Raw genomic sequence first — 26,862 nt, forward strand, 5'->3', positions numbered from 1 at the left:
TTCTAGAATTAAAATAAGGATCTTTAGAATTTATTTTCCCTTTCAGTTTGCTCCTCTGCAAAATAGCTATTAGGCTGCCTTGAACAGCCCTTTTTCGGCACCATGAACTCCAATGTTGGGCCCCTATTTGGATCTACTGATTTTTTCAAATCTCTCTCTCACCCTGCCTCCCAACCTCCCACATCATACCACCCCCACAAGCACGCGCACACACACACACACACACACACACACACACACACACACACACACACAAGTTCAACAGAATCACGTAGGAAAATCAGGGAATTCTTAAGGATTTCGTGTTAAACTGCTAATGGTTTAATGAGTGATACTTTGATTTGCATATTTAAAACTCAAAACACCCAAAGGATTCCATCTCTGGTGGTCTTTTCTCACACACTGTCGGGAAATTTAAATGTTTTAAGTTCAGAAGGTGAGGATTAATTGCTAGTACTCCTAAGTCTTTGGAAGTGAAGATAAAGCTGATTGCTAGAGATATACATCCGTATCCTCTGATCCTGTCAGCTCACCCTTTAGACTCTACCGTAAAAATGCAACTCAATAGAAGTGCTAAACTCTTGACTTTGGGGGCAGTGGGGCTGCATGAGGGAAAACTAGAGGCAGAGACCCGCCCAGAGTGGGCGGGGAGAGGGAGCAGTCTCAGTGGCCCCGCCCCGCGCATGATCCTCTTTCAAAAGCGCGGGCTCACCTTGCGCAGGCGCAGTGCAGTCTGAGCCTTAGCCGCGGATGCGCAGTGTCTGAAGAAGCATGGCGGAGTTGGTACCTTTTGCGGTTCCCACCGGGAATGACAAAACCTTACTGGTGTGGGAGCTGAGCCCTGGACCCACGGCTGAGGCCTTGCATGTGAGCCGGGCTAGGGTGGAGGGAGGGATGGGGAAGGCCGCCCCCTCCGGTGACCAGGACTTCCGGAGTCCCGCCGTAGTCCTCCCCGCCGAGAGGAGTCAGTTCTGGAGGGATCCTCAGCAGTCAGGTGGCCCCGGCGGATTTTTGAGAGGAAACTCTCAACAGCACATGTTGCCTTCTAATGCTTCTCGAATCCTAGGATTTCAGAGGAAAAAACGCTTGTTCATGAAAGAAGTGTTTTGAGTTGCACCCTCTCCACAATTACCTGGGGAATATGGGGGAACGGGCAGTTTTGTTTTCTGGGCGTGAAATTTCATGTACTTACTTAGCGTGGGCCCCCCCCACAGCATTCTCTGTTCACAGTATTCTCCCAGTTTGGTCTTCTGTATTCGGTCCGAGTCTTCCCAAACGCTGCAGTGGCCCGTCCTGGTTTCTATGCCATCATCAAGTTTTACTCGGCGAGGGATGCCCGCAGAGCCCAAAAGGCATGTGACCAGGAGCAGCTTTTTCAGAAATCTCCAGTGAAGGTGGGTCCAAATATGGAATTCCTAGCTCTACGGGGGTGAAGTGCTGAATTCAGTAATTAATAGGCTCGCATTTGTACAGGACTCTGGTTTACAGAATGCTTGTAGGTGCATTGCTGCACTGATCTTTTGGTTCTCCCCCTCCCCCTTATTTTTTAGATGAAGAAACTTGAACTCAGGATGGTTAAGTAACTTAAGGTTCATGACAATAACTGGAAGCCAGAGGTCAAACCTGAACATACTGATGTTATACCCCATGTCATTTTACGCTAACCTCTTAAGAAATCCTCACAAGACATTTCTTGCTTATGTTTACTGTTATGTGGATTTAAAATGTGTGAGCTTGACGAACTCTTTCATCAGCTGTAACATAAAAGAGGCTTCATCGTCATAATCATCACTCTCAAACTGCCTATTCAGAACTGCCTTCAGTGCCCAGAAAACAGTTAAAGTGTTCTTTATTGCATTGTAGAAACCATATTCCATAGATCCAATTTTACTTTCCCAGAGCTCCAGAATTATATTTCATTTTGCATCTCAATTCAACCATCATTCCTTTATCAAGGACCATTTCAATTCCTTTAAATAAATGAGTGAAGCTTAGATTTCCCAAACATTTCACTTTATGCTTGTATGTTTTCATAAACCTTCTCAGATTGTTCTTGATCCGGTTATTTGCTGCTGACCTAGATGCCTATTCTTACTATATTCCTTTCCTCATTGATTTAACCTGGATCAAATTTGATAACTTTCCTCAGATGTGACTCCACTTCTGTACCCTGTTGAACACCCCTTCAATCCTGGCTCTATTCCCTGTGATCGCAATGATTGCCTGTCAGACATTCTTTAATTTGAAGACTATGATCTGCTTGCTTCTAGCCTGTGACAGTTTCACATAGCCACTCAGATATTACAGATGGTATTGGAAAGATTATGAAACAATTACTTGGTATCAGTTATGAGTAATGAGCTTTTTTTCTTTCACTGGACATTAAGACCATTTCGTAAGGTTTGGATTTTGAGATTTTCACAGCATAAAGCCCATCACTGATAGAATGATGAAGGAAATGTTCTACAACTCAATATGTAGTTGAGAGGGCATTCATATTAGATTTCTTTCTTTACTTAACACAGAGCTTTGGGTTACTAATCTACCCACCCCACTCCCTAGAAATTGTTACCTAGTTTATGTGTTCTTCTACACTTTGGCAAGTATACAGAGTTCCTGTCTTTTTTGCCTTTTATAAATACAGAAAAGAAAAATAAAGGCAAAGACCTAAGGCATCTGAGGGAGGTGTTTTGTTTGTTTTGTTTTCAATAGCATGAAAGAAAATGGTTGTCAGCAAGAACTGTGGCAAGGTTATCCAAGGTGCCAACTGTCTTTACTACCCAGAGGCTCAGAGCTCTTAAGCTTCCTAGTTGTCCAGAATAGCTCGCCTGTGGCTCACCCTTTAGGCTATCTCCCAGCAGCACTCAACATTTAAAAATAGTGTTCATTTCTCCTTCCTAGCAGGCAGCTTCAGGGGGAGAAAGTAATTTCATTTTCTTATTTATTCATTCATTCACTCAATCAACAGATCATCAGTTTCCTACTGTATGCCAAGACCTCTGCTTGATTCTGGAAATGAGAAAAAAATAAGATGGTTCCTTCATGCACTTAAGGAGCTTATAACTAGTGATAATAGGAAGATGCACAAACAAATAAATAACAGATTAATAATGCCTTGACTTTATTTTATTATTTGAATTTTTATGAATATATTCATATATTGCACCCTGTTTAAAATTGAAATACACATTTAAGAAAGAACTGATAATTAAGAAATTCACAGTAATAAAAGTTATTTAGAGAGTAAACAATGGAGATGTTTGGAATCTCAAAGAAGCTTCTTAATGCACATGAGCCCTTAATTGTTTTAGTTGCTTATAAAATTCATAAAGGTATGTAATACTAACCCTTCTTAGTAATTTGGGAAGTGGCTGGCTATAGATTAAGGTCCTACCTCAGTGGCAGGTCCATCTTAATCTGTTCTGACCATATTCACAGGCAGGAGCTACAGGATGAGGTGACTAAAACAATTTACTTCCTTTGCTTACTCACAACCTATAATTTGCTTCTGCAGGTTTCTTTCATTTTTCTCATCACCACTCACCACCAGACATCAGAAAAACCTTCCAAATAATCAGGGCCCTGGAAATGATGCAGAAAAGTACTGTGGCTTAAAAATAATAACATTTATTTAGGACTTACAATGAACTCATTACTTAAAATGTTGTATCCACACTATAAAATTGGTATGATAGATCTTAGATGTATCCAAAATAAGTCTCTGTGGCACATTATGATATCTTTAGGTCTATCTTTATGTCTCTAGGTTCATCTGGGCACCAGACACAAGGCAATTCAACATCAAGCCCTTGCTCTAAATAGCTTCCGATGCCAAGAATTGGCAAATTACTACTTTGGTTTCAATGGATGGTCAAAAAGGATCATCAAGGTAAACTCTGTAGATTTTCTTTGACTAGCCAGAGAAGAATAAACTGGATTGTGGGGAGGAGATGTGAGAGGCCTCTAAGTAAAAGTATCTGAGCATTGGCCTGCCACCTAGAATTAATAATCTCAATGACATGGGTGGCAGTGTCCATAATTCTCTCCAGTATTTGTATAGCATATACTAAAAAATAGTTGTCTATATCTAGTAATTCATTTGAAAGTCTTTTTTGATTTTTGAAGCCGTAAGACACCTCAATTTGTTAGCTGGAATTGCTGGAATTTAGTTTTTATTTCTAATAAAACATTGTGAAGTCTACATTGAGATCCCAGGGAAGGTCTCTAATTCAAAATCCTAACAGCTTCAGGATCTATCTGACCTTGAAGAAACAGATAATGAAGATACTGTTGCACCACTGCAGAAGCAAAGCCTGAAGTTCTTCTGTGCTTTAGAGGTGGTATTGCCATTCTATGAGTGCAGGAGTCCTGGAGTTGGTGTGGCTGAGGAACCTTTGGATAAGCTGGAAGAAGGTCTGTTTCCAGAGTGTGGGGTGGGGAGGCAGGCAGGGAGAGTCTCTCCTTTTTAAAACTCTTCAGTACATCATCAAGTCTTCTCCTCGCGAAGCTTAAAGCCCTGGGCAGAGTTTTCCTGTCTTACAATATGAGTTTTTATCTTAGACAATATCTGACAGAACTTTTAAATTTATAATTTTGAACTGACTTCTTCCAAGAAGCTTTGAAGGGGGAAATAATTTTTGGTTAAGAATTTTCTTGTGCTAAAATAGTCCTTCAAAAACAGATCTCTTTGAGCCTTCAATTATCCCAGCAAAATCATCATCTAAAGAGTTAAATAAACTCTCGTGTAAATGTTTAGTCCTTTGCCTCCTGTGAAAGGGCTTTAACAAAATAAAGTCAAATACAGAAAGGGTGTTCTATATTCACTATCTATTCACATATAGAAAGGACCTAGAAAGGATATTCCAGTTGCTACTGAGTTTCTTCCAAGAATATGGCACTCAGGCTTAGGGTTTTAAGGCAGAGGTAGGGCTGTTAGCAAATGAAATGGGGTAAGCTCTTGGGGGTGATGCACAGGGAGAGACCAGATCATCTTGCGCTACCACCAAACCCTTTCTCACTGTGTGATTCCAGCTTTTGATGCACAGGACCGTAAGGTCTGTTGGAATGTAGTTTTTGCTTGTCCATTTGAAATCTGTGTGATGTGAGGATTGAGCCATGTTCTTTGCTTGCATCTCCCTTCTAATACTTCAAGAACTCCCAAAATAGACTGGGGCAGTAAAAATGTGCCCTGCCAGGATATACCTGCAGCAGAGTTATTGAACTATACCTTTGTGTTGTACCTTCCTGTAATTGCTAAGTTAATGATCTAAGAATCATGGATACATTTTTACTTTTAAACATACAGCATAAAAATCAATTATTGTTCAGATGGACATTTAAATCCGTTTGTTTGGGTTGGATTTAGGGCCCTTATCATTGCTTATGGGAAGGAAGACAGTCCAGAAGCTTGCTATTCAGAAGGCTATGTCAGATGCATTCCAGAAACTGTTGATTGTGGTTTTAGGTAAGATTTCTTTTTTATTTTTCTTGAAGTACTTGAGTTTCAGTGAGCAAATAAACTCATTTTGGAAAGTTAATTGGATGAAAATAATGTCTAAAGCACTCCATATTCTTTTAGTTGCCAAATGCTTTCACAGTAACAGTCTCAAATTTCTTCTTTTGTGGCATTTATGAGAAAAATGACAGCAAATATTATTGTACCCATTGTATACATGTAGAATGACTTGCCTCAGTTCACACAGAAAGTAAGTGTTTGATCCAGTTCTTCTTTCTCAATTTTGCCAGAGTAGTATAGTGATTATAAGCTTTGGACACTGGGTTTGAGTGCTAACTCTGTTCCTTAGGTTTCTTATGCAATTTTAGGTTTTATAGCCAGAGAGATTTGACGGTATTTAACATCTCTAAGCTGCAATTTCTTTATCTGCAAAATAGGGTTAGTAATTCAGCTTACATCACAGGAGATAGATAATAAGAGTAAATTAGATTAATGTAAAATCTTAGAAATACGCCTGAAAGAAGCCACTCTGTCCCATGCTCACACATAGGAAGAATTAACATTGTCAAAATGGCCATTCTGCCAAAAGCAATTTAGAGATTCGATGCAATCCCTATCAAAATACCAATGACATTTTTCAGTGAACTAGAGCAAATAATCTTAAAATTCATATGGAACCACTAAAGACCCCAGATAGCCAAAACAATCTTGAGAAAGAAGAAAGCTGGGGGTTTATGCTCTCTGACTTGAAGCTATATTACAAAACTATAGTAATCAAAACAGTATGGTACTGGCTCAAGAACAGACCCATATATCAATGAAATAGAATGGAGAGCTCAGATATAAACCCACCCATATATGGTTGATTAATAAATGATAAAGTAGCCATGACTATATGGTGGGAAAAAGTCTCTTCAATAAATGGTGTTGGGAAACTGGACAGCTGCATGGAAGATAATGAAACTGGATTATTTTCTAACCCCATACACAAAAGTAAACTTGAAGTAGATTAAAGACCTAAATATGTTATGACATGAAACCATAAAACTTTTAAAAGAAACAGGCAAATATCTCTTTAATGTATCCATGAGCAAATTTTTTCCGGACATATCTCCCTGGGCAAGGGAAACAAAGTCAAAAATGAACAAGTGGGGAAAGTATTAAAGATGGCATGAGAGGTGAGACAGAGAACTTCTCCAAAAACCACATATGATATGAAAATATAGTTAATACAAGTAATCCTAAAAGGGCAACAGGAAAGAAGGCTGCGCCAGACTGCATACAACTGGAGAACACAGCAGCCCTCACAAAACGGAACCAGCACCGCTTCCCTGTGACCCCTGACATCGCTCCAGGGACTGAGCAGCTCCAGGGACTAGAGCTTCTGGGCACTAGAGGGCACCACATACAAATATGAAATGTCAAAGGAACCAGATTCAAGCCAAAATTTCACAAACACCAGAAAAAGGATGAAGGGAAACTGAACTCACCAATCTTCCTGAAAGGGAGTTCAAAATAAAAATCATAAACATGCTCATGGAGGTACAGAAAAATATTCAAGACCTCAGGGACAAATTTAGAGCAGAGATGCAATCATTAAATTCCATATCTGAAATGAAACATACAATGGAGGGATTTAAAAGCAGATTAGATGTAGTAGAGATGATAAATGGAATAGAAATTAGAGAAGAGGAATACAAATAAGCTGAGGCACAGAGAGAAAAAAGGATCTCTAAGAATGAAAGAATATTGAGAGAACTGTGTGGCCAAACAGCAATATTCACATTATAGGGGTACCAGAAGAAGAAGAGGGAAAAAGGGATAGAAAGTGTCTGAGGAGGTAATTGCTGAAAACTTCCCAATCTGGGAAGGAGATAGTCTCTCAGGCCATGGAGGTGCACAGAACTCCCAGCACAAGGGACCCAAGGAGGACAACACCAAGATATATAATAATTAAAATGGCAAAGATCAAGGATAAGGACAGACTTTTAAAAGCAGCTAGAGAGAGAAAAAAGATCACATACAAAGGAAAACCCATCAGGCTATCATCAGACTTCTCAACAGAAACCTTACAGGACAGAAGGGAGTGGCATGATATATTGAATGCAATGAAGCAGAAGGGCCTTGAACCAAGAATACTCTACCTGGCAAGGTTATCATTTAAATTTGAAGGAGGCATTAAACAATTTTCAGAAAAGCAAAAGCTGAGAATTTACCTCCCACAAACCACTTCTACAGTATATTTTGGAGGGACTGCTATAGATGGAAGTGTTCCTAAGGCTGAATAGCTGTCACCAGGTGAAATAAAGCCACAGTAAAGAAAGAACAATTAATTACTAAGCAGAAGCAAAATCAAATCAACTACCTCCAAAGTCATTCAAGGTATAGAAAAAGAGTACAGAATATGATACCTAATATATAGAGAATGGAGGAGGAAAAAAAAGAACGTTTAGGTTGTGTTTGTAGTATAGCAAGTCAGTTATAATTATACTGTTAGATAGTAAGAGAATTACCCTTGAACCTTTGGTAACCACGAATCTAAGGACTGCAATGGCAGTAAGTACATAGACCAATTGATAATCACCCTAAATGTAAATGGTCTGAATGCACCAATCAAAAGACATAGAGTCACTGAATGTATAAAAAAATGACCCATCTATATGCTGCCTACAAGAGACTTAACTTCAAACTCAAAGACATACACAGACTGAAAGTAAAGGGATGGAAAAAGATATTTCTTGCAAGTAATAGGGAGAAAAAAGCAGGAGTTGCAGTACTTGTATGAGACAGAATAGACTTCAAAATAAAGAAAGTAACGAGACAAGGACATCACAATGATAAAGAGGTCAGCCCAACAAGAGGATATAACTATTATAAATATCTATGCACCCAACACAGGATCACTTACATATGTGAAACAAATACTAACAATTAAAGGGGGAAATAGAGTGCAATTCATTCACTTTAGGAGACTTCAACACACCACTCACTCCAAAGGACAGATCAACCAGACAGAAAATAAAAAAGGAGACAGAGACACTGAACAACGTATTAGAACAGATGGACCTAATGGACATCTACAGAACACTCCATCCAAAAGCAACAGGGTACACATTCTTCTCAAGTGAACATGGAATATTTTCAAGAATAGATCATATACTAGGCCACAAAAAGAGCCTCAGTAAAATTCAAAAAGATTGAAATTGTACCAACCAGCTTCTTGGACTACAAAACTATGAAACCAGAAATAAATTACACAGAGAAAAATTACACAGAACTAAATCCCACAAACACATGGAGGCTTAATAACATGCTCCTAAATAATCAATGGACCAATGACCAAATAAAAACAGAGATCAAGCAATACATGGAGACAAATGACAACAATAATTCAACACTGCAAAATCTTTTGGATGCAACAAAGGCCATGCTAAGAGGGAAATATATTGCAATATAGGCCTACCTCAGGAAAGAAGAAAAATCCCATATGAACAGTCTAAACTCACAGTTAATGAAACTAGAAAAAGAACAAATGAGGCCCAAAGTCAGTAGAAGGAGGGACATAATAAACATTAGAGCAGAAATAAATGAGATCAGAAGAATAAAACAATAGAATCAATGAAAGCAGGAGCTGGTTCTTCGAGAAAATAAACAAAATAGATAAACCCCTAGCCAGACTTTATCAAGAAAAAAAGAGAGTCTACACACATAAACAGAATCAGAAATGAGAAAAGGAAAAATCACTATTGACACCACAGAAATAGAGAATTATGAGAGAATACTATGAAAAATTATATGCTAACAAACTGGATAACCTAGAAGAAAAGGACCACTTTCTAGAAAAATAGAACATTCCAAGGCTGACCCAGGAAGAAAGAAAATCTGAATAGACCAATTGCCAGCAAGGAAATTCGATTGGTAATCAAAACACTACCCAAGAACAAAACGCCTGGACTAGATGGTTTCAGTGCTGAATTTTATCAAACATTTAGTGAAGACTTAATTTCCATCCTCTTTAAAGTTTTCCAAAAAGTAGAAGAGGAGGGAATACCCCCAAACTCATTCTATGAGGCCAGCATCACTCTAATACCAAAACCAGGCAAAGACACCACAAAAAAGGAAAATTACAGACCAATATCCCTGATAAACATAGATGCAAAAACACTCAACAAAATATTAGCAAATCGAATTCAAAAATACATCAAAAAGATCATCCATCACAATCAAGTAGGATTTATTCCAGGAATGCAAGGATGGTATAACATTAGAAAATCCATCAACATCATCCACCACATCAACAAAAAAGGACAAAAACCACATGATCATCTCCACAGATGCTGAAAAAGCATTCGACAAAATTCAACATCCATTCATGATAAAAACTCTAAACAAAATGGGTATTGAGGGCAAGTACCTCAACATAATAAAGGCCATATATGACAAACCCACAGCCAAAATCATACTTAGCAGCAAGAACCTGAAAACTTTTCCTTTAAGATAGGGAACAAGACAAGGATGCCCACTCTCCCCACTTTTATTCAACATAGTTCTGGAGGCCCTAGCCATGGCAATAAGACAACACAAAGAAATAAAAGGCATCCAGATTGGCAAGGAACAAGTCAAACTGGCCCTGTTTGCAGATGACATGATATTGTACATAAAAAACCCCAAAGAATCCACTCCAAAACTACTGATCTAATATCTGACTTCAACAAAGTTGCAGGATACAAAATCAATACACAGAAATCTGTTGCATTCTTATACACTAACAATTAACTAGCATAAAGAGAAATAAGGAAAACAATTCCATTCACAATTGCATCAAAAAGAATAAAATACCTAGGAATAAACCTAAGTAAGGAAGCAAAAGACCTGTACTCTGAAAACTACAAGACACTCATGAAAGAAATTAAAGAAGATTCCAGTAAATGGAAACACATCCCATGCTCATGGATAGGAAGAATTAATATGTCAAAATGGCCATCCTGCCTAAAACAATCTACAGACTCAATGCAATCCCTATCAAGATAGAGCAAATAGTGTTCTATTTGGAATTCATATGGAACCACAAAAGACCCTGAATAGCCAAAGCAATTCTGAGAAGGAAGAATAAAGCAGGAGGGACTATGCTCCCCAACTTCAAGCTCTACTACAAAGCCATAGTAATTGAGACAATTTGGAACTGGCACAAGAACAGATCCATAGACCAATGGAACAGAATAGAGAGCCCTGATACAAACCCAAGCATATATGGTCAATTAATATGTGATAAAGGAGCCATGGATATACAATGGGGAAAGGACAGCCTCTTCAACAACTGGTGTTGGCAAAACTGGACAGCTACATTGCAAGAGAATGAAACTGGATCATTGTCTAACCCTGTACACAGAAGTAAAATTGAAATAGATCAAAGACCTGAATGTAAGTCATGAAACCATAAAACTCTTAGAAGAAAAGATAGGCAAATATCTCTAGAATATAAACATGAGCAACTTTTTCCTGAACGCATCTCCTTGGGCAAGGGAAACAAAATAAAAAATGAACAAATGGGACTACATCAAGCTAAAAGTCTTTTGTACAGCAAAGGACACCATCAGCAGAACAAAAAGGCATCCTACAGTATGGGAGAATATATTTGTAAACGACATACCCAACAAGGGGTTAACATCCAAAATATATAAAGAACTCACATATCTCAACACCCAAAAAGCAAATTACCCTATTAAAAAATGGATGGAGGATATGAACAGACACTTCTCCAAAGAAGAAATTCAGATGTCCAACAGGCATATGAAAAGATGCTCCACATTGTTAATTATCAGGGAAATGCAAATTAAAACCACAATGGGATATCAACTCACACCAGTTAGGATGGCCAACATAGAAAAGACTAGGAACAACAAATGCTGGTGAGGATGCAGAGAAAGGGGAATCCTCCTATACTGCTGGTGGGAATGTAAACTAGTTCAGCCATTATGGAAAGCAACATGGAGGTTTCCTCAAAAAACTAAAAATAGAAATACCATTTGACCAGGAAATTCCACTCCTAGGAATTTACCCAAAGAAAACAACTCAGATTCAAAAAGACATATGCACCACTATGTTTATTACAGCACTATTTCCAAGATATGGAAGCAACCTAAGTGTCCATCAGTAGATGAATGGATAAAGAAGATGTGGTACCATATACACAATGGAATACTACTCAGTCATTAGAAAGAAACAAATCGTACCATTTGCAACAACATGGGTGAAGCTAGGAGGTATTATGCTTAGTGAAATAAGTCAGGCAGAGAAAGACAAATACCAAATGATTTCCCTCATTTGTGGAGTATAACAATGAAGCAAAATTGAAGGAACAAAAAAGCAGTAGACTCACAGACTCCAAGAAGGGACTAGTGGTTACCAAAGGGGAGAGGTGGGAGAGGGTGGGTGGAAAGGGAGGGAGAAGGGGATGGTGCAGTATCATGATTGGTGCACATGGTGTGTGTGGGGTCACGGGGATGATGGTGTAGCTCAGAGAAGACAAATAGGGACTCTGGCATCTTACTACACTGATGAACAGTGACTGCAATGGAGTATAGGGGACAACTCGATAATAAGGGTGAATGTAATAACCACATTGTTTTTCTTGTGAAACCTTCACATGAGTGTATTTCAGTGGTACCTTAATAAAAAATGAACAAGTGGGACTACATCAAACTAAAAAGCTGTACAGCAAAGGACACCAATAATAGAACAAAAAGGCAACCTACAGTCTGGGAGAATATATTCATAAATGATTTATCTGATGAAGCGTTAATGTCCAAAATATATAAAGAACTCATACAAATTAATACCAAAAACAAACAAAAAACCAAGGAGCCCAATTGAAAAATGGGCAGGGGACCTGAACAGACGTTTTTCTAAGGAAGAAATACAGATGGCCCACAGGCACATGAAAAGATGCTCCTTATCACTAAGCATCAGGGAAATGCAAATAAAAACCACAATGAGATACCACCTCACACCAGTTAGAATGGCTGCCATCCAAAAGATAAGAAATAACAAGTGTTGGTGAGGATGGGGAGAAAAGGGACTCCCCCTACACTGTTGATGGGCATGTAAATTGGTGCAGCCAATGGGGAAAGCAATATGGAGGTTCCTCAAAACACTAAAAATAGAAATATCGTATGACCCAGTAATTCCACTTCTAGGAATTTACCCAAAGGAAACAAACTCCCTGATTCAAAAAGATATATGCACTCCTGTGTTTATTGCCACATTATTTACTATGCCAAGATATGGAAGCAACCAAAGTGTTCTGTCAATAGATGAATAAATAAAGAAGAGGTGGTACATGTACACAATGAAATATTTTTCAGCTGTAAAAAAGAAATCCTGCTACTCGTTACAACATGGATGGACCTAGAGGATATGCTAGTAAATAAGCCAGGTGGAGAAAGACAAATGTCATATAATTCACTTTTTTGTGGAATCTAAAAATGAAACAGAACAGCATTAACAAAAGAGCAGTAGACTCATAGACACTGAGAAGTGACTGGTGGTTACCATGAGGGGGGGAGTGTGATGAGGATAAAGGAGCACAAAAATCTCAAATCATAATGTAAGTTGGTCAAGGAGGGTAGTAAGCATGGAGAATATAGCCAATGGTTCTGTAACAGCTTTCTATGTTGACAAATAGTAACTGCACTAGTTGGGGGTGAGGATTTAATAATGTAACTGTTGCACTACTGTGTTAATATACCTGAAACCAGTATTGTATATCAACTATAAAAAGAAATATGCCTGGAACATGGTAAGCAGACAAAGTATGCCATTATAAATATCATTGTTATCCTGTTGGAGAATTTATTAGATTATGTTTTTGGAATCAGTTAGAGACTAAGAAGTCCTAGCGTACTCATCAGATACCTTACCTGCTTTTAAGAGCCCACCTGGGATTGCTCTTAGCCTTCCAGCTTGGGCAGCCCTTGTAGTGAAGGTTGACTTACCTGGTCATCCAGTAGGATCTCCATCAGCTGTCAACTCTGAGTAACAACCTTTAAGAACCAAACTAAATGTTTGAATTGTTTACCTCTCCCTAATTAGGTGTCCTTGTACACGCTTAAAACTCCTTAGATCAAAAAGCCTGTGGCTCTAGTTTGCCTTGCGGAAAGTTGTGTTTCAATAAAGTACATGGGCCAGTTTCTGCCAATTAAGTGTCAAATGTTCTCTCTCTCCAAAGCTTTGTTCATTGTATCTGGTGGAATTTTGGTTCCCAGGGAGTAGATACTTGCCTTGCTTGTAATATGACATGTCTACTATAGTCCGAGGGTCTCTACTCTAGGTTTGAACTCCCTTTGACCCTCATCTAATACCTTACTATTTAATCGTACTGTGACTGAACATTTTTGTTTCCACGCTTTTTACATCCTATGCCATTATTCCTTAGATTCTCTAAGGGATCATAAAATTTTTTGTAACAGTTGATACTTTGTACATATTTTTCCTCAAATAGTTATAACAAAAACTGAAGTGTGAGATGAGGTTACTTCTAGGAAAATGCCCTTATTTTCTGCTTTTGAAAATTAAAAGAATGTCTAGGTATTGGGTGCTACTGTTGTATATAGGACGTTTTAGAATAAGAAAAATTCTGAATTGATCCTTGTTAACTTTATTTCAGAAAGTGGTAAAATAGCTGTGGAATATAGATCCTGTGAGGAGATCACAGATGCCAGAATCACAGAGGACCTGCAGGATTTAATTCAAGTATGTAGAGATAAACATTTGAGGGTTATATAGGCCGTGTAGCCACAATTCAAAGCAAACAGCAGGATTTGGGGAAATTTGGCATGTATGGTCAACTCTATTACTGTTTGGACAATGTGAAACTTCGCAACTACTTTTGATTGCAGGGAATTCCTGGAGCTTTTCCTGAAGTTCTGGCCCTTGGCTCTGACTCCTTATTTAAAACTTGGAGAGCAGGATTGAGGACCATCAGGGCACTGCTACAGTTGTGGATATTTGAGGGGACACCAGCCTTTAGGACTTCCCTCAATCAGGATCCCAGGGATTTGGGAATAAAATAACTATAACATGAAGTGTGATTATGCTACAGCATTTGGAAACTACTTTTCATATAAGGTATATAACCCAGATCTCAGCATCTCCTGTATATCTTGCATGAAATATGTTGCTGAAAACCCTTTCTGTAAATTAATTATATGGATGCCCTGAATTAAGGATTGAGTTGCCAAATTTCTAAAACAAAATACTAATGTGTTGTTACACATAGGATGTTTAAAAAAAAGGGCCCAAAATTATGTTTCATGTCATTGAGAGCTTAACTTGCGGCTAGATTTCTGATTACATGTGACCATTGAACTGCACAGGTTTGAACTGCCTGGGTCCACTTATATGTGGATTTTTTTCCCATAAATATATTAGAAAAAGTTTTTGGAGATTTGCTATAATTTGAAACTATTACTTTATTTTATTGTAAGAATACAGTATATAATACACATAACCTACAAAGTATGTGTTAATTGACTATGTTATTGGTATGGTCAACAGTAGGTTATTAGCAGTTAAGTTTTGGGGGAGTCAAAAGTTGTATACTGATTTGCTATTGCATGAGGGTCAATACCCCAATCCTTGCATTATTCAAGGGTCAGCTGTATTTAACTCATGCCAAAGTTGAGAAGTTTGTTTTGAAGGGTACGAAGTAGAGAAAGAAAAGGTGGTTATGTTCTGAAAAAGGTCTTTGAAGTTTTTTCTATGCAAAATACTTTTCTAAATTCAACTTAAACCAGTCAAGGAATCTTCAAACTTATCCAAGTTTGGGCTTTAAGAAGTCTAGCTTCTTGTGAGAAGGGGATTCAGTATTGAAGCTAAAGATTTCAGAAACTTGATTGTAACAATAGATTCATTTCTAAATGAATGAACAACAGATTCATTTCCAGTTTGGAATCAATTCCATTTAAAAACCATTACTATGTAACTGGACACTGGAAGTAAGATGAGACCCCTCCTCTCGGGTTTACATGCTAGAGGTTGTACCAGACAACAAACAAGGACTGAAATACAATAAAAAGGGCTGTGAAGGAAGCAACTGGGTGCTGGTTACATTATTTCAAGAAAATCATTTAACGTACTGACTTTAACATCCATGTGTCTCCATATGTGCACACAGGGTAGACCTCTGAAAGTAGTGGTGTTAGTGCTTCTGGATGAGTGGCTGTGGTGAGCCACGGTGGGATGGGGAGGGTTTCCCACGCCAGTGTAGACGGCTACTCACTAACCGCTGAGAGAGGTTCCAGACCCTCTTTCCCAGAATGAATTGTTCACCGCAGAGCCCTTCCTATAGAAATTTTGGAGTCATCACTGAGTCAGCGGTAGTCCTTATATAATAGAGTGGTGAGTTGATAATCAGACATGGATATTGAGAGTTCAGAGAAAACGGCAACATTTTAGAATAACTGTAAAGCATATTTCCCTCCCCACCACCCTAACAGGTGCTCATTTTGCAGGTGAGCTCCTTCTCTTGGAAGCAGTGTGGCCAAGGGGAGGAAGAATGTCTCTCAGATTTCAGCCTTGAGGAGGAAGAGTTCAGACTGCTGGGACTGGAAGAGCACTTTTGAATTTCCCAGGATGCCAGACTTGGTGGCTTCCTTGGGAAGCTCGGAACCCACTCCACCCTGACCCCTCTCTTAACCACCCCACCACCACCCCTGGGCTGCCAGAATCCAGGGCCACCCAGAGTGCAGCCTGAATCCTGTCTCTCTGAGTGGGAAGGGGGTTCTGGCAGGAGGTATTTGTAGCTTTGCAAGGGAAGGGGAGGCTTGGACTCCCATAATTCTTGGAAAGGGCTTGCTCAGGTGGTGCAGAGCCTATCTCAGCGCTCTCCTAATAAAGGTGGTGTAAATAAACGTGTCATAAATAAATGGTGGGGTGTAGGCAGGGGAGGGGTGTGCAGTTGCTAAGGATGCATAAGTGTTAGGGAGCTGTCACAGTGGTTCTGCTCTGGCTCAGAGTGCTGCACTGGTGCCCTACTGGCCTGGGCTGCTGCGCCCTGGAGCCTTTGCATGCCCTGTCCTTGCTGCGCTTCTGGGCCCCATGGCTTCTCCTTATGTGGCAACCATTGTGGCTGCTGGTCCAGGCAGCTTAGCCTCTGGAGTGGGCCCTGGACCCTGTGCAGCTGACTTCTGACCCCCCAGGACCAACTGAGTCCTGGTCTTTGCATTCCTCTAATCTCCCTCCTGAATCACCCCATGCGCTTACTCCCCCAGCATTACCTGGGGCCCTCTGCTTCAGCCCAGATGCTGGGGCCACATCAAGAACTGACCTGTACTCTGGGTCCTTTCCTGGACTCGGATTCAGCTGCAGAGCTGCACCCAGGGCCAGAGCAGTTTGCTGTTCCACATCGGGACCTGAAGGATGAGCTAACCCAGCATCAGGGTCTCCCAGAGGTGGTTCTGGTGGTAAGTTGGGAGCAGAATCAGGTCCCAGGTCTGCCTCCCTGAATCAAAACTAAGTCTGAAACTGTAAGTGTAGATCAGGCCAAAGATCAGTCATTTGAAATACTTGTTTCACCTCTAGGTAGTCGTAGTTCAAAACCAACAAGGTTTACTTTTTCACTTCCAAACCTGAAGAAAGATCTAGCTCAGTGTTGGCAGCTTACCAAAGTTCTTACTGGAACTCCAAGCCAATTTGCAAGAAAATGTCTAGAACAACAGTTGCAGGATGATTATTTATATCCCAATACAGGTATCTTCTTTCCTGAGGAGAAGCTACCTATAGAATTTCTGGGGGGCCCTGAGGAGGTTGAACCTTTCTCCAAGAAAAGTGTCCCCACTCATCATGGACAGAAAATTGAGGAGACTGAATCTTCATCCAGGTGGATTCCCAGGATCGGCATCCAGAGCCCCTGAAGAGACAGACCCCCCTCACGTCAACAGGGGGCTTCATCTCACCCGAGTCCCCTAAGGAAGATGAAAGTTCTGCAAACCCACAGGAGGCCCTAGCTGAGCCTTCAAACACTCCAGAGGAGGCTGAGCCTCCAGAACAGGAGGAAGCCCCAGCTCAGCCTCCAGAGTCACCTAAGGAGGCTGCAGCTCCACCATGAGCACAACATGAGGTAAACATTCCATCTCCAAGTCAAAATGAAGCTCGGCAGTCAAACTTGCACCCTGTCACCGTGCAACCTGTGGAGCTGGCAGTTACCCTATCTCCAGAGGTCACTAATGAGGTTGAACCTTCTCCAGCCCAGCAAGAGGCCCTGGCTCAGCTCTGAAGAGACCGAGCCTCCTCCAATCCAGCAGGAGGTCCCTGCTCAGCCTGCACAGCCCCCTGAGGAAGTTGAACCTTTTCCAGTTCAGCTTGAAGCCCCAACTCAAGCTCCGGAATTCCCAGATGAGGACATAACTCCAATTCCAGTGAGTGATGAGCTGGGAGCTGGACCTGTGGATTGGCATCAAGCTCATTCAGACTTGCCCAGTGTTACATTTCACCTGGTGGATGTAGAGCTTACCATAACTCCAGAGCCTACTGTTGAATCTCCAACATCCCGCAGGAGGCCCCACCTCCTGAGGAGGCAGAACAGCCTCCAACTCAGCAAGAGACCTCAGCTAAGCCTCCAGAGCCTCTTACAGAGGCTGAGCCTTCTCCGAGTGAACAGGAACCACCAGTTCAATCTTCTGAGCCTAATGGGGAAGCTGAACCTCCAGCCCAGGAGGAGGCCTCAGCCCAGCCTCCAGGGCCCCTTAGTGAGACAGAATCTTCAACCCAGCAGGAAACCCCAGCTTATTCTCCAGGGGAGATAGAACCACCGGCAATCCTGCAGGAGCAACCAGCTGAGCCTCCAGAGCCTTTTTCTGGGGAGATGGAACCTTTTCCAACGCAGCAGGAACACCCAGCTCAACCTCCAGGTTCAGCTCTGGATCCCCGTACTACTCAGCATGTATCTCAATGCCACTTGCAAAAAAAACATGGCATAGAAGCTACATAACAAGGATTCTTCTGATGAGGAGGAGATTTTCAACAAGAATGGAGGGTAAAAGATTAGGGATAATTTAAAATTCTTATCTAAGATGAAGAAATAACAGAAAGTGCAATTATTCCTTTCAAGAGTAAAAGCCTTGGCATTCTCGTCCCAGGGAGCTTGGTGAAGCCCCAACAGAGAAGGTTCTGACTTGAGAGTTGGCTGCTGAAGAGCTTGGGGAGGGGAGTGAGGTACAAGACCCCACCACAGAGTGAGCCCCAGCCTGCTCTGGGCCACCTACAACTTTTATTTTCTAATATTGGCTTCTCAGCATTGCTTGTAAAATACTTTTCTCTTATTAAAATGAATAAATGCATAACCAATTCTAGCCATCTGGTAAGGAGAGTATAATTATTAAAATAACAAGTGCCATAGGCACAAAAAGCAGGGCTGAGGCCAGAATCCCCTGTGGCAGCCACTCCTTCCACAGAGGTAATGCGGGCAAAGAAGGACAAATGAGGTTTTCCTCCCTCATTTCCTCAGTATCATCAGTCCCTGGAAACTGGAAACCATACCATCCTCAAGGAGTATTATTAAATCAAATAACAGTTTATTCTAGGGCTCTCTCTTCCCTGGTTCGTCACGTACCAGTTATTTACGACCTGCTGACGTCCTGCCTGCAGAGGATCACCCACGTCTGGCCCCTCTCACGGGGTCTTTGTTGTTGCCAGGATACTGGGATCTTTGAGCCTGGCTCCGCTGGGTGCCAAGGCCTGTTTTCCCAGGCTTTCAAACCCGTGCAGTGCATGTGCCCCAGCTTGGTAGTAGGGGGTTCTTCACCCTCATCAGCTAGTGGAAGATTCACATTGGTTTTTTCTTTCTTTTAAAAAATCCCAGCTCTTGAATAGCTAGCTTGCAGGGAGGTGTTGGAGGAATAGGGTAAAGGCAGTAATTGCCTAAGACTGCCCTCTGCAGGCCTTCTTTCAGAAAAACGTATTGGTGGAGCCACTTCCCCATTCACCTGTACTGCCCTGGACTCTCCTGACCCCACTGAGGGTCAGATGCGTGCTGCTCTGCTCCCTCCAGTTCAGCCCAGCTCCAAACCTACCCACTTCCTTCCTTGTCCAACACAGATCCCCGGCTGCATGATTCCAAGTGATAATACAGTGCAATCTGTAAAAGATGCAAAGGTTCCTCCATTCTTTCTGGAAAGAAAGTCATTAATAAATTACTTTTAGTTAAGTCAGTAAGTTAGATACGTTATTGAGTGAAAGAAACTGAGTGAACAAGCTTTGATAATCTACCTAAATGGCCACAAATAAATGCTGGTGGTTTAGTGATATGAGATGGAAAGTGGTGCCAACCATGGAACCACAGCTCAGAGCTCCCCAGCGTAGCCGTGTGAGGGGGTAACAGCCCAGCATGTGCTGCTGGTGAGGTGGCGTTCCAAGCAAAGTGAACAGCCTGCTGTTCCTCATCTGGTCTGCGTGCTGGTGCTGGGCGAGAGACCCCTGTTCCCTTGGTGCCTGCCCAAGTTACCTCCCAAGTTTCTTACTAAGAATGACAAATGTTTTTGTCTGGGTGGTGACTTCAGTGAGCCAACAAATATATACTGTGCTTAAAGCACAAGACTAAATAGTAGTAATAAAAGGAAGCAGCAGCTAACATTTACTGTTTGCTTACTTGGTGCCAAGCCCCAGGTTAGGCATTTCAAAGTTTCATTTAACCCAACAATCCATGGAAGCATATTTTGTTATCCTCACTTGAAAAGAGGGCTTACAGAATGTAGGTAACCTGCTCAGGGGCTCAAGGCCACACATCCAAAACTGTGAGGTAGGCCTTAAAGTCAGGACAGACTCCAAAGCCTGCAAACCATTACACTGCCCTGTTGGATGGTAGAGGGATACAGAGAAGTGTAAGCCATGGTCGTCATCAAAGCATCGAAACAATACTAATAACCTGGGTGATGAGGATGATGGCAGCTGTGCCGACTGAGCCTCCTGCGTGGGCCAGGTATCGTCCCAGGCACTTCAGTTATACTGTTAGGTCACAAGGGCAGAAACGCCCCAGACCAGCTCAGGCTCTAATGAGTTTGGGGTTGATTCTAATAAGAGAGGTGGATACAAAGATAGGGAGCTGAAAAAAACTAAGATTGGAGAGTCCTGTACCGCTGGGTTTCCCAGTATGTGGGCCAGGATTGCTGGCAGCTCCATGTTCCAGTTCTGGGAGATTTCCCTTATTTCAAAGTCAGTACAAAAAGTGAGGCTTAGGTACTATTTTTTTCATATAATACTACCTCAAATTTGCACAATACTTAGCCTCAAATGCTACCGTACTATATTTCTAAATTTAAATTTCCAAGAATAAGACTCTGCTTTGCCCAGGTTGACCTAGTGGTTTTGCCAGAGCCTAGAGCTTCACCCGGCCAGTCTGGACGGACTGTCTGTCCCCAGGTTGGGAACACAGCCCTGGCTGTGGCCTGGAAGGAGGGAGAGGTGCCCAGGTCAGCTGGTACACACATGGCTGCATAGGGCTGCTCCTTCTCCTTATTGATGGGCACGTTAGCTCAGCCCAGCTCCTCTCGGAGATCGGAGTGATGGGAGAGAGGGGCATAGAGCGCCACCAACTACTAAATGAATGAAAAGTCTCCTGAAACCTGTCAGAGACATTAGTCATTTTTTAAAAGATAATGAAATGAGACTATGATTAGGGCAAAAATGATAGAAAAGAAATGTTATAGGGATTCAGAAGAGGGATGGTTAGGCAAGCTAGGGAGAGTCCGTGGAACTTGTGGAACTTGAGCTGGCCTGGATTATGTGGCAGACACTGTACCTGGTGCTGGGGACAGACTGACTAGGACAAAGTCCCTACCCACTCAAGGGGCCCCTAAGACTGGGAGGAGGGACAGACCCCTGAAGATATATGTAGAAGACGGTGTTGGGCATGACAAGGGCAGGGTGCCAAGGAGTGGTTCAGCTCTCGGTTGGCTGGGAAGGAGTAGGTGAGGGATGGCTCGGTGTGGGGGATGTGGAAGAAAGCCAAGTAGTAGTTTAGGCTGACAAGGGGAAGGCAAGGCATCCTAGTCAGAGGACAGCACAGAGACAGAGACGCAGGAAACCTCGCGTGTCCTTGAACTGCATGCAGTCTGGTGTTCGGAGCTCGGAAAAGGCAGCCCGTGAGTCTGCGCAGGCGAGCAGGGAGCCGGTCCCAGAGGGCCTGGTGAAGGCGCACGGACCTGACCAAACAAAGCGTGAACTTCTGATGGTTTAGGCAGAGAAGAGGCATGACCAAGCTGGAGTTGTAGGAGGAGTAATTTGATGGTGGCCTAGAAGCAGAGAGGCCACTTGGGGGTTTAGACTAAGTAGGAACTGGGGGAAAATGGGGCACCAGATAGGAGGTTCTGCGGCAGGTAAAGGACTTGGATGGTGGATCTGCGTGAGTGAGAACTGGAAGGATGAGCTATGTGCAGAGAGTGAAAGATCGGGCTTTGGTTATCTTTATGGTACATTGTAGATGATGATAAGGTTCAAGCATCACCTAGGAATGGGGATCAGTGAAGTGTCAGGGATCTAGGAGGTGACGCCAGTTCCACAGTCTGGGAGATTCATTTCCTTTCCCCTTTCAGCAGCTCAGCAGAGCTAGTTCAGCAGCTACCAACAAGCCCACTGGAAAAATAGACTTCACCTTTCTAATGAGGTCATTTCTTTCATTAAGCAGTTTCCACTGTTAGTGGTATAGATGTTCCCTACCATGCCATCCCATAAACATGATACATTCCAGGCAGGAGCCCTCCCTACAGGACCCCTAGCCAATGGACACATGGTCCAGCTAAGTCTGGCCTAATCCCCTTCCCTGAAAACTTAGGGAATTGAATGCCGTCTGTTACTGTTCTGCTTGTAAGTTTCCCCAAGAAACAATAAAACCCTACTTTATATTTGCACATTTGGTGCTACTGTCCTCTTTACACAACAGGGGTCAAGAAATTTAGTGCCCAGGAAAGTCTACGGGTTATTGGCATGGCAAATATGGTAGAGAAGAGCTAGAGCTTCGAGTCAAAGTCCCAACCATTCGAGGGTGTCATTTATTAATACACCAGCTCGGAGAGTCTCAAGCCTGTCTGGTTCAACCCCTGTATCAGACAGTGTATTGATTATCTGGTGCTATGTAACAGATTACACCAAAATAGTGGCCTTAAACAACAATAAACAATAAACACCTCTGTGAGCCAAGAATTCAGGAGTATGGGCAGTTCTGGCTCTGGGTCTTCCATGAGTCTCCTGAACATCTGAGTGAGCCTAGAGCCTCTACATGTCCCCTGGAGAGAAAGCGGGTAAGGAGGTCACCAGAGCTACGGTGATCATAAGGTGGGGCCTGCTGATGTCAAAGACAAATTTCAGAGAGATGGTAATAGCATTATCAACTTAGTGAACACCTACTATGTGCTGGGCACTGAGCTAAGCACTTCACATTTTCTCATAACAGCCTAGGAGATGAGATATTGTCCCCATTTAAGAATTTTTAAATATCACAAAGTGTAGGGACAATGGAAGTTCCTATGGCCAGGATCTTCACCTGACCCTAAACTACTTGATGATGTAATTGACCGATTGCTAGGCTACTGCTTCCACACCTGTTAGCAATGAACTATTATTGACTGAGTCACTACATAAAGAGCTCTGCCCTGTGCTCTGGGCAGAGGCAGAGACGGATTATGGGCCTTTAGACTGCTGGACGTGGACATGATCCTAGTGCTCGACCACTGCCATGAGACAAGACAGGTATAAACCCTTTTACCCCAGAAACATTCGTTGTAATTTCTCGGTCTCACCAAATCCATAGTGAACCAGCCTGGGGCCGAAACCCTCAGGCGAGACACACAAGGAAGAATAACAACAAATGAGGCTCTTACTTCTTTTAAGTTTTCCCCCTCCAGTTGAAGGCTGAGGCAAGACATACTATTTATTAATAGTCCTAAAATGCCATTTTTAAAAAATTGTTTCCCCACTTAGGACTTGTAAAACCTCCTTAAGGCCTGCTGGTCATTCCCAAGTCCTACGGTCAGTTTCTAAGGCCTTCCTTTGTGTGTCGCTACTCTCCCAGGAATGCCACTTGCTGCAGCCAGCTGACCTCTTTCCCTCTCTTAGCTCCTCTACTCTGCCTTCTCCTCTATCTTCTCACCCCCACAACCTCAACCCATCTCGTTCCTCCCTTCTGTTGTGCACTCCTTCTGCCCATTCAAATGATTCCTAACCCTCCAAGACCCAAGTCAGGCTCACTGCTTCCCTACAGCAGTCTGGCAGCCAGAGGTCTCTGCCCTGATTAGCGATGGCCACAATTTAGTCTCCTTAATGCAGCTGCCAAATTGGAACTGAAGATACCAGCGCTAGAGAAGACCCTATAACTTGTAGTAGAGTGTAACCACCTGAGAGCATTCAGTGTTTGGCATCCTCTAAAAGCTCTCTTTGGCTAGTAGGGCTTTTAAGGTAGAATGTGCGTAGGTTGAATCCTGGTGGCGCAACTTCTGACTTGTACCACTAGGTGGCACAATTACAGAGGGATGCTTCCAACAGGATGCTAATGTGTGATCATCACACAGTGTGACCCAGAGAATTAGAAGCAAACTGATTCCCAGCCTGGGCTGGAAGGAGCCTTCAGAAGTCACTTAGACCATCTCTATGCCTTCAGGCAAACAGAGATTTTATTCACTTTCAAAGTCTCAAAACTGTTAGCTTGCTTCGGTACCCCCACATAGGTTTTGCAATGTGGAGTCAAAGAGAGGACAGTGTTCTGGACCTGTGGAGACCTGGCATCTTAGTCTAATTCTGCTCCTGAGTCACATGTGCACTCAGCTTCAGTTCCACAGGCTGCAAAATGAGGGAGTTGATTAGATCATCTTTTAGCCCTTCCAGGCCTCTGATACTGATCATTTGGAACTGGACTAAGTTCTTACCATATTCAGCTTTAGTCCATTTGTTTTGTTTTCACCCTTACTGTGTGTATGTGTTTATAACCTTAAGTGGTAGAAAGGATTCATTCAAAATAACTATGGAGTGCACAGTAGTACACGTTAGGACACAAAAAACAAAGTCACCCATGGTTTTTCACTCCATAAGTTTAAACTCTACTGGAGGAAATGTGATCTACATGTGAAAAGTTAAACCATGTTAAAAGACAAAGGTCGGAAGAAATCTCAAGTTCGAACCCTCCTGCAATAGTCCTATAAAACAACTGCCCAGTGTACCTTCCAAGGCAGCCCGTTCCGTTTGGGGTTTTGCAATGTGGATATTCTTCTGAATGGTAATCTGACACCTACAACCCTGAGATTTCCATTCCCTGGGTTTGCCTTCTGAAGATCCGGAAAGGATGTAAGACCATCTCACATGAAAGATGGTGTTTCTCTTTCCTCAGCTAAGTACCTCCCCCAAGTGCTTGTTCTAGACCAAGATTCTGGAATCCACTTAAGGTGGCCAGTTGCTATCTAACTTGTTCTATCCTAGGACTCAGTTTCCTCTTGGCAGTGTAGTTTCACACTTTAGAGTCTGGAAATTAATCTTGAGAGAAGAGATGGAACTGAGGTCAACATGGAGTTTGGGGAATTATACTGACGTCACACCGCCAGCACAAAGGACTGTGCCCTTCCTGTTCTTCTTGCTCTGAACGTAAGTACAGCATATTTTTGTTGATTTTCGTATTTAAAAAAATTTCACCTCATTTGGAGCTTCTGCCTTCTTGGCCTTGTTCTCACTGTCACGTGCCACAACTTTATGTTCATAATTAGCTCTCGGCTGCCCCTCCTTCCATCTATCATGGATGAGAACCCTACAGGAATATCTTTTTTTTTCCCTCAGTTCCATCAGCCTCTTCAGAGCTCCTTCCCCATCTGTTTCCTTATTTAGTTTGCAATACACTTTTGAGTACCATCCATTCCTCTGGGGATAGGAACAGAGATTCTTAACCGTAAAAGACCATTGTGGGCACATGTACGCTCTCTTTTCCAAGAAGAGAATTTGTACTTTTCATCATATTTTCAAAGGGGTCAGAGACCCAAAAATGTTAAGAATCACTCTTTCAAAGCCTTTGTGGGATTCTGTTTATCTTTCCCCTGAATGTTTGACATTGCATCTGGTGGGCCAGCCTTCCTTCAGGGCTACCATGCACTCCGAGACAGCACTCTCCCTGTCCCGGTACTCTCTTCACTTCAGCCCTTCTCCCAGATATACCTTGGGTCACACTTAGGTGTAGAGATGCAATCCCCCCTTTACTTTTACTTCCTCTGTGGCCCTGCTTTTAGCTGAATGAGCATTCCAACCAAGTTCCAGAGCAAGACTTGCTCTGGACTGTGCTGGTTATGCATGAGTGGACACGGCCCAGGGCCCACAGGCTTATCACGCCCCTGCAGTCACTTCTGCTCCTCTCTTCCTTTACCAGGTGCCAACAGCCTCCACTCACTGGACTTCTTTTCTCAGATGGGGGGGTTCCCTGTAGATCTGAATCTTCCTGATGGGCTGTATTCACATGCTCACATGTCCACTCGCCTACCAGTTTTATTTTTCATAGAACAGAGTCCATTGTCAATGGAGATGGTTTCCACCTCAGAAATTCTTGATCATACCCAAGAGCATGTGCACTTTCTTTAAAAATCTTAAGTCATTTTGATTTTGTGTGAATCTTATATGATGTTATTTGTTAAGGACAGACATGTCACTTGGGCAGTGGCTGGTGTAGGGATGGGGACCTGAGGGTATCTGTGTGTCACTTTTCTTTGCAGTGTGTCAGACTTTGGTCTCAGTACCTGAGGATTTGAAACAGCACATCTGACATTGGTGTCCCAGGGCTTCCTCAACTTCCTGGCCCTTGGGCATCAAAGGAGATTCAAATAAATGGTCACCTTGGCCCCACCCCTTCTACCATTCTATTCCCACCCATGCTGCAGCTCTCAACTCAGTCCTCCATGCCCTACATGTTAAAGAAGCTGGAGGTCAATGATCTATCGTTAAAAAGCTTGGTTACCAGTTGGAATGTGGAGGGTTTCACAATCATTTACTTAATGCGTTTTATTGCTGGTACTGCAAATTTTCGTTCTGATGTAGAATTTAGTTTTTGCAATATTTGTCTAGTGTTTAGTTTCTTAAAATGGCAGCCAGCATTTTGCTGGCCTTTGGGGTTTATAAAACTGAATAGGATCTGGTCCTTGTCCTCAAGGAATATCAAAACTGATAGGTAAACTAAGACATGTATTGGGCACAAACTATCAAGTAGAAGACAAAGGCTGTAAGGTAGATATTAACAAAGAAGTGGGAGGATTTTAAAGGGAAAAGCAGGATTATTTCCAGTTTGGAGATAGAACAGGCTCTTTGGAGGAGAAGGAGCTGGCATTGGAAGCATAGAGGATGGGGTGATTTTGATACACACAGAAGCAGTAAAAAGCAGTGGTTGAGAGTGTAGT

The 26,862-nt window shown here is 42.2% G+C and overlaps 1 protein-coding gene and 1 pseudogene across 6 annotated transcripts; both read left to right on the forward strand.

The window, feature by feature from the left end:
- Window positions 1–635: 635 nt before the first annotated feature.
- RDM1 (RAD52 motif containing 1) lies at window positions 636–18,804 on the forward strand. 6 transcript variants are annotated; one of them, XR_012130821.1, is made up of 8 exons: window positions 659–867; window positions 1,215–1,394; window positions 3,767–3,889; window positions 4,245–4,413; window positions 5,366–5,464; window positions 14,121–14,206; window positions 15,967–16,917; window positions 17,204–18,804. XR_012130821.1 is itself a non-coding variant. In XM_073235732.1 (7 exons), exons 1-7 carry the CDS (start codon window positions 772–774, stop codon window positions 14,524–14,526), a joined length of 927 nt encoding a protein of 308 aa, XP_073091833.1. In that variant the 5' UTR covers window positions 636–771; the 3' UTR covers window positions 14,527–15,932. The 6 variants fall into 6 exon arrangements, 2 of the variants coding, with proteins under 2 accessions (XP_073091833.1, XP_073091834.1); XM_073235732.1 differs by lacking the exons at window positions 15,967–16,917; window positions 17,204–18,804 and adding an exon at window positions 14,353–15,932 and having other exon boundaries at window positions 636–867; XM_073235733.1 differs by having other exon boundaries at window positions 15,967–18,804.
- On the forward strand, window positions 16,088–18,804 carry LOC118968119 (leucine-rich repeat-containing protein 37B-like; annotated as a pseudogene).
- Window positions 18,805–26,862: the final 8,058 nt, after the last annotated feature.

The sequence above is a fragment of the Manis javanica genome, chromosome 4 (assembly GCF_040802235.1).
Source record: "Manis javanica isolate MJ-LG chromosome 4, MJ_LKY, whole genome shotgun sequence".
Classification (NCBI taxonomy): domain Eukaryota; kingdom Metazoa; phylum Chordata; class Mammalia; order Pholidota; family Manidae; genus Manis; species Manis javanica.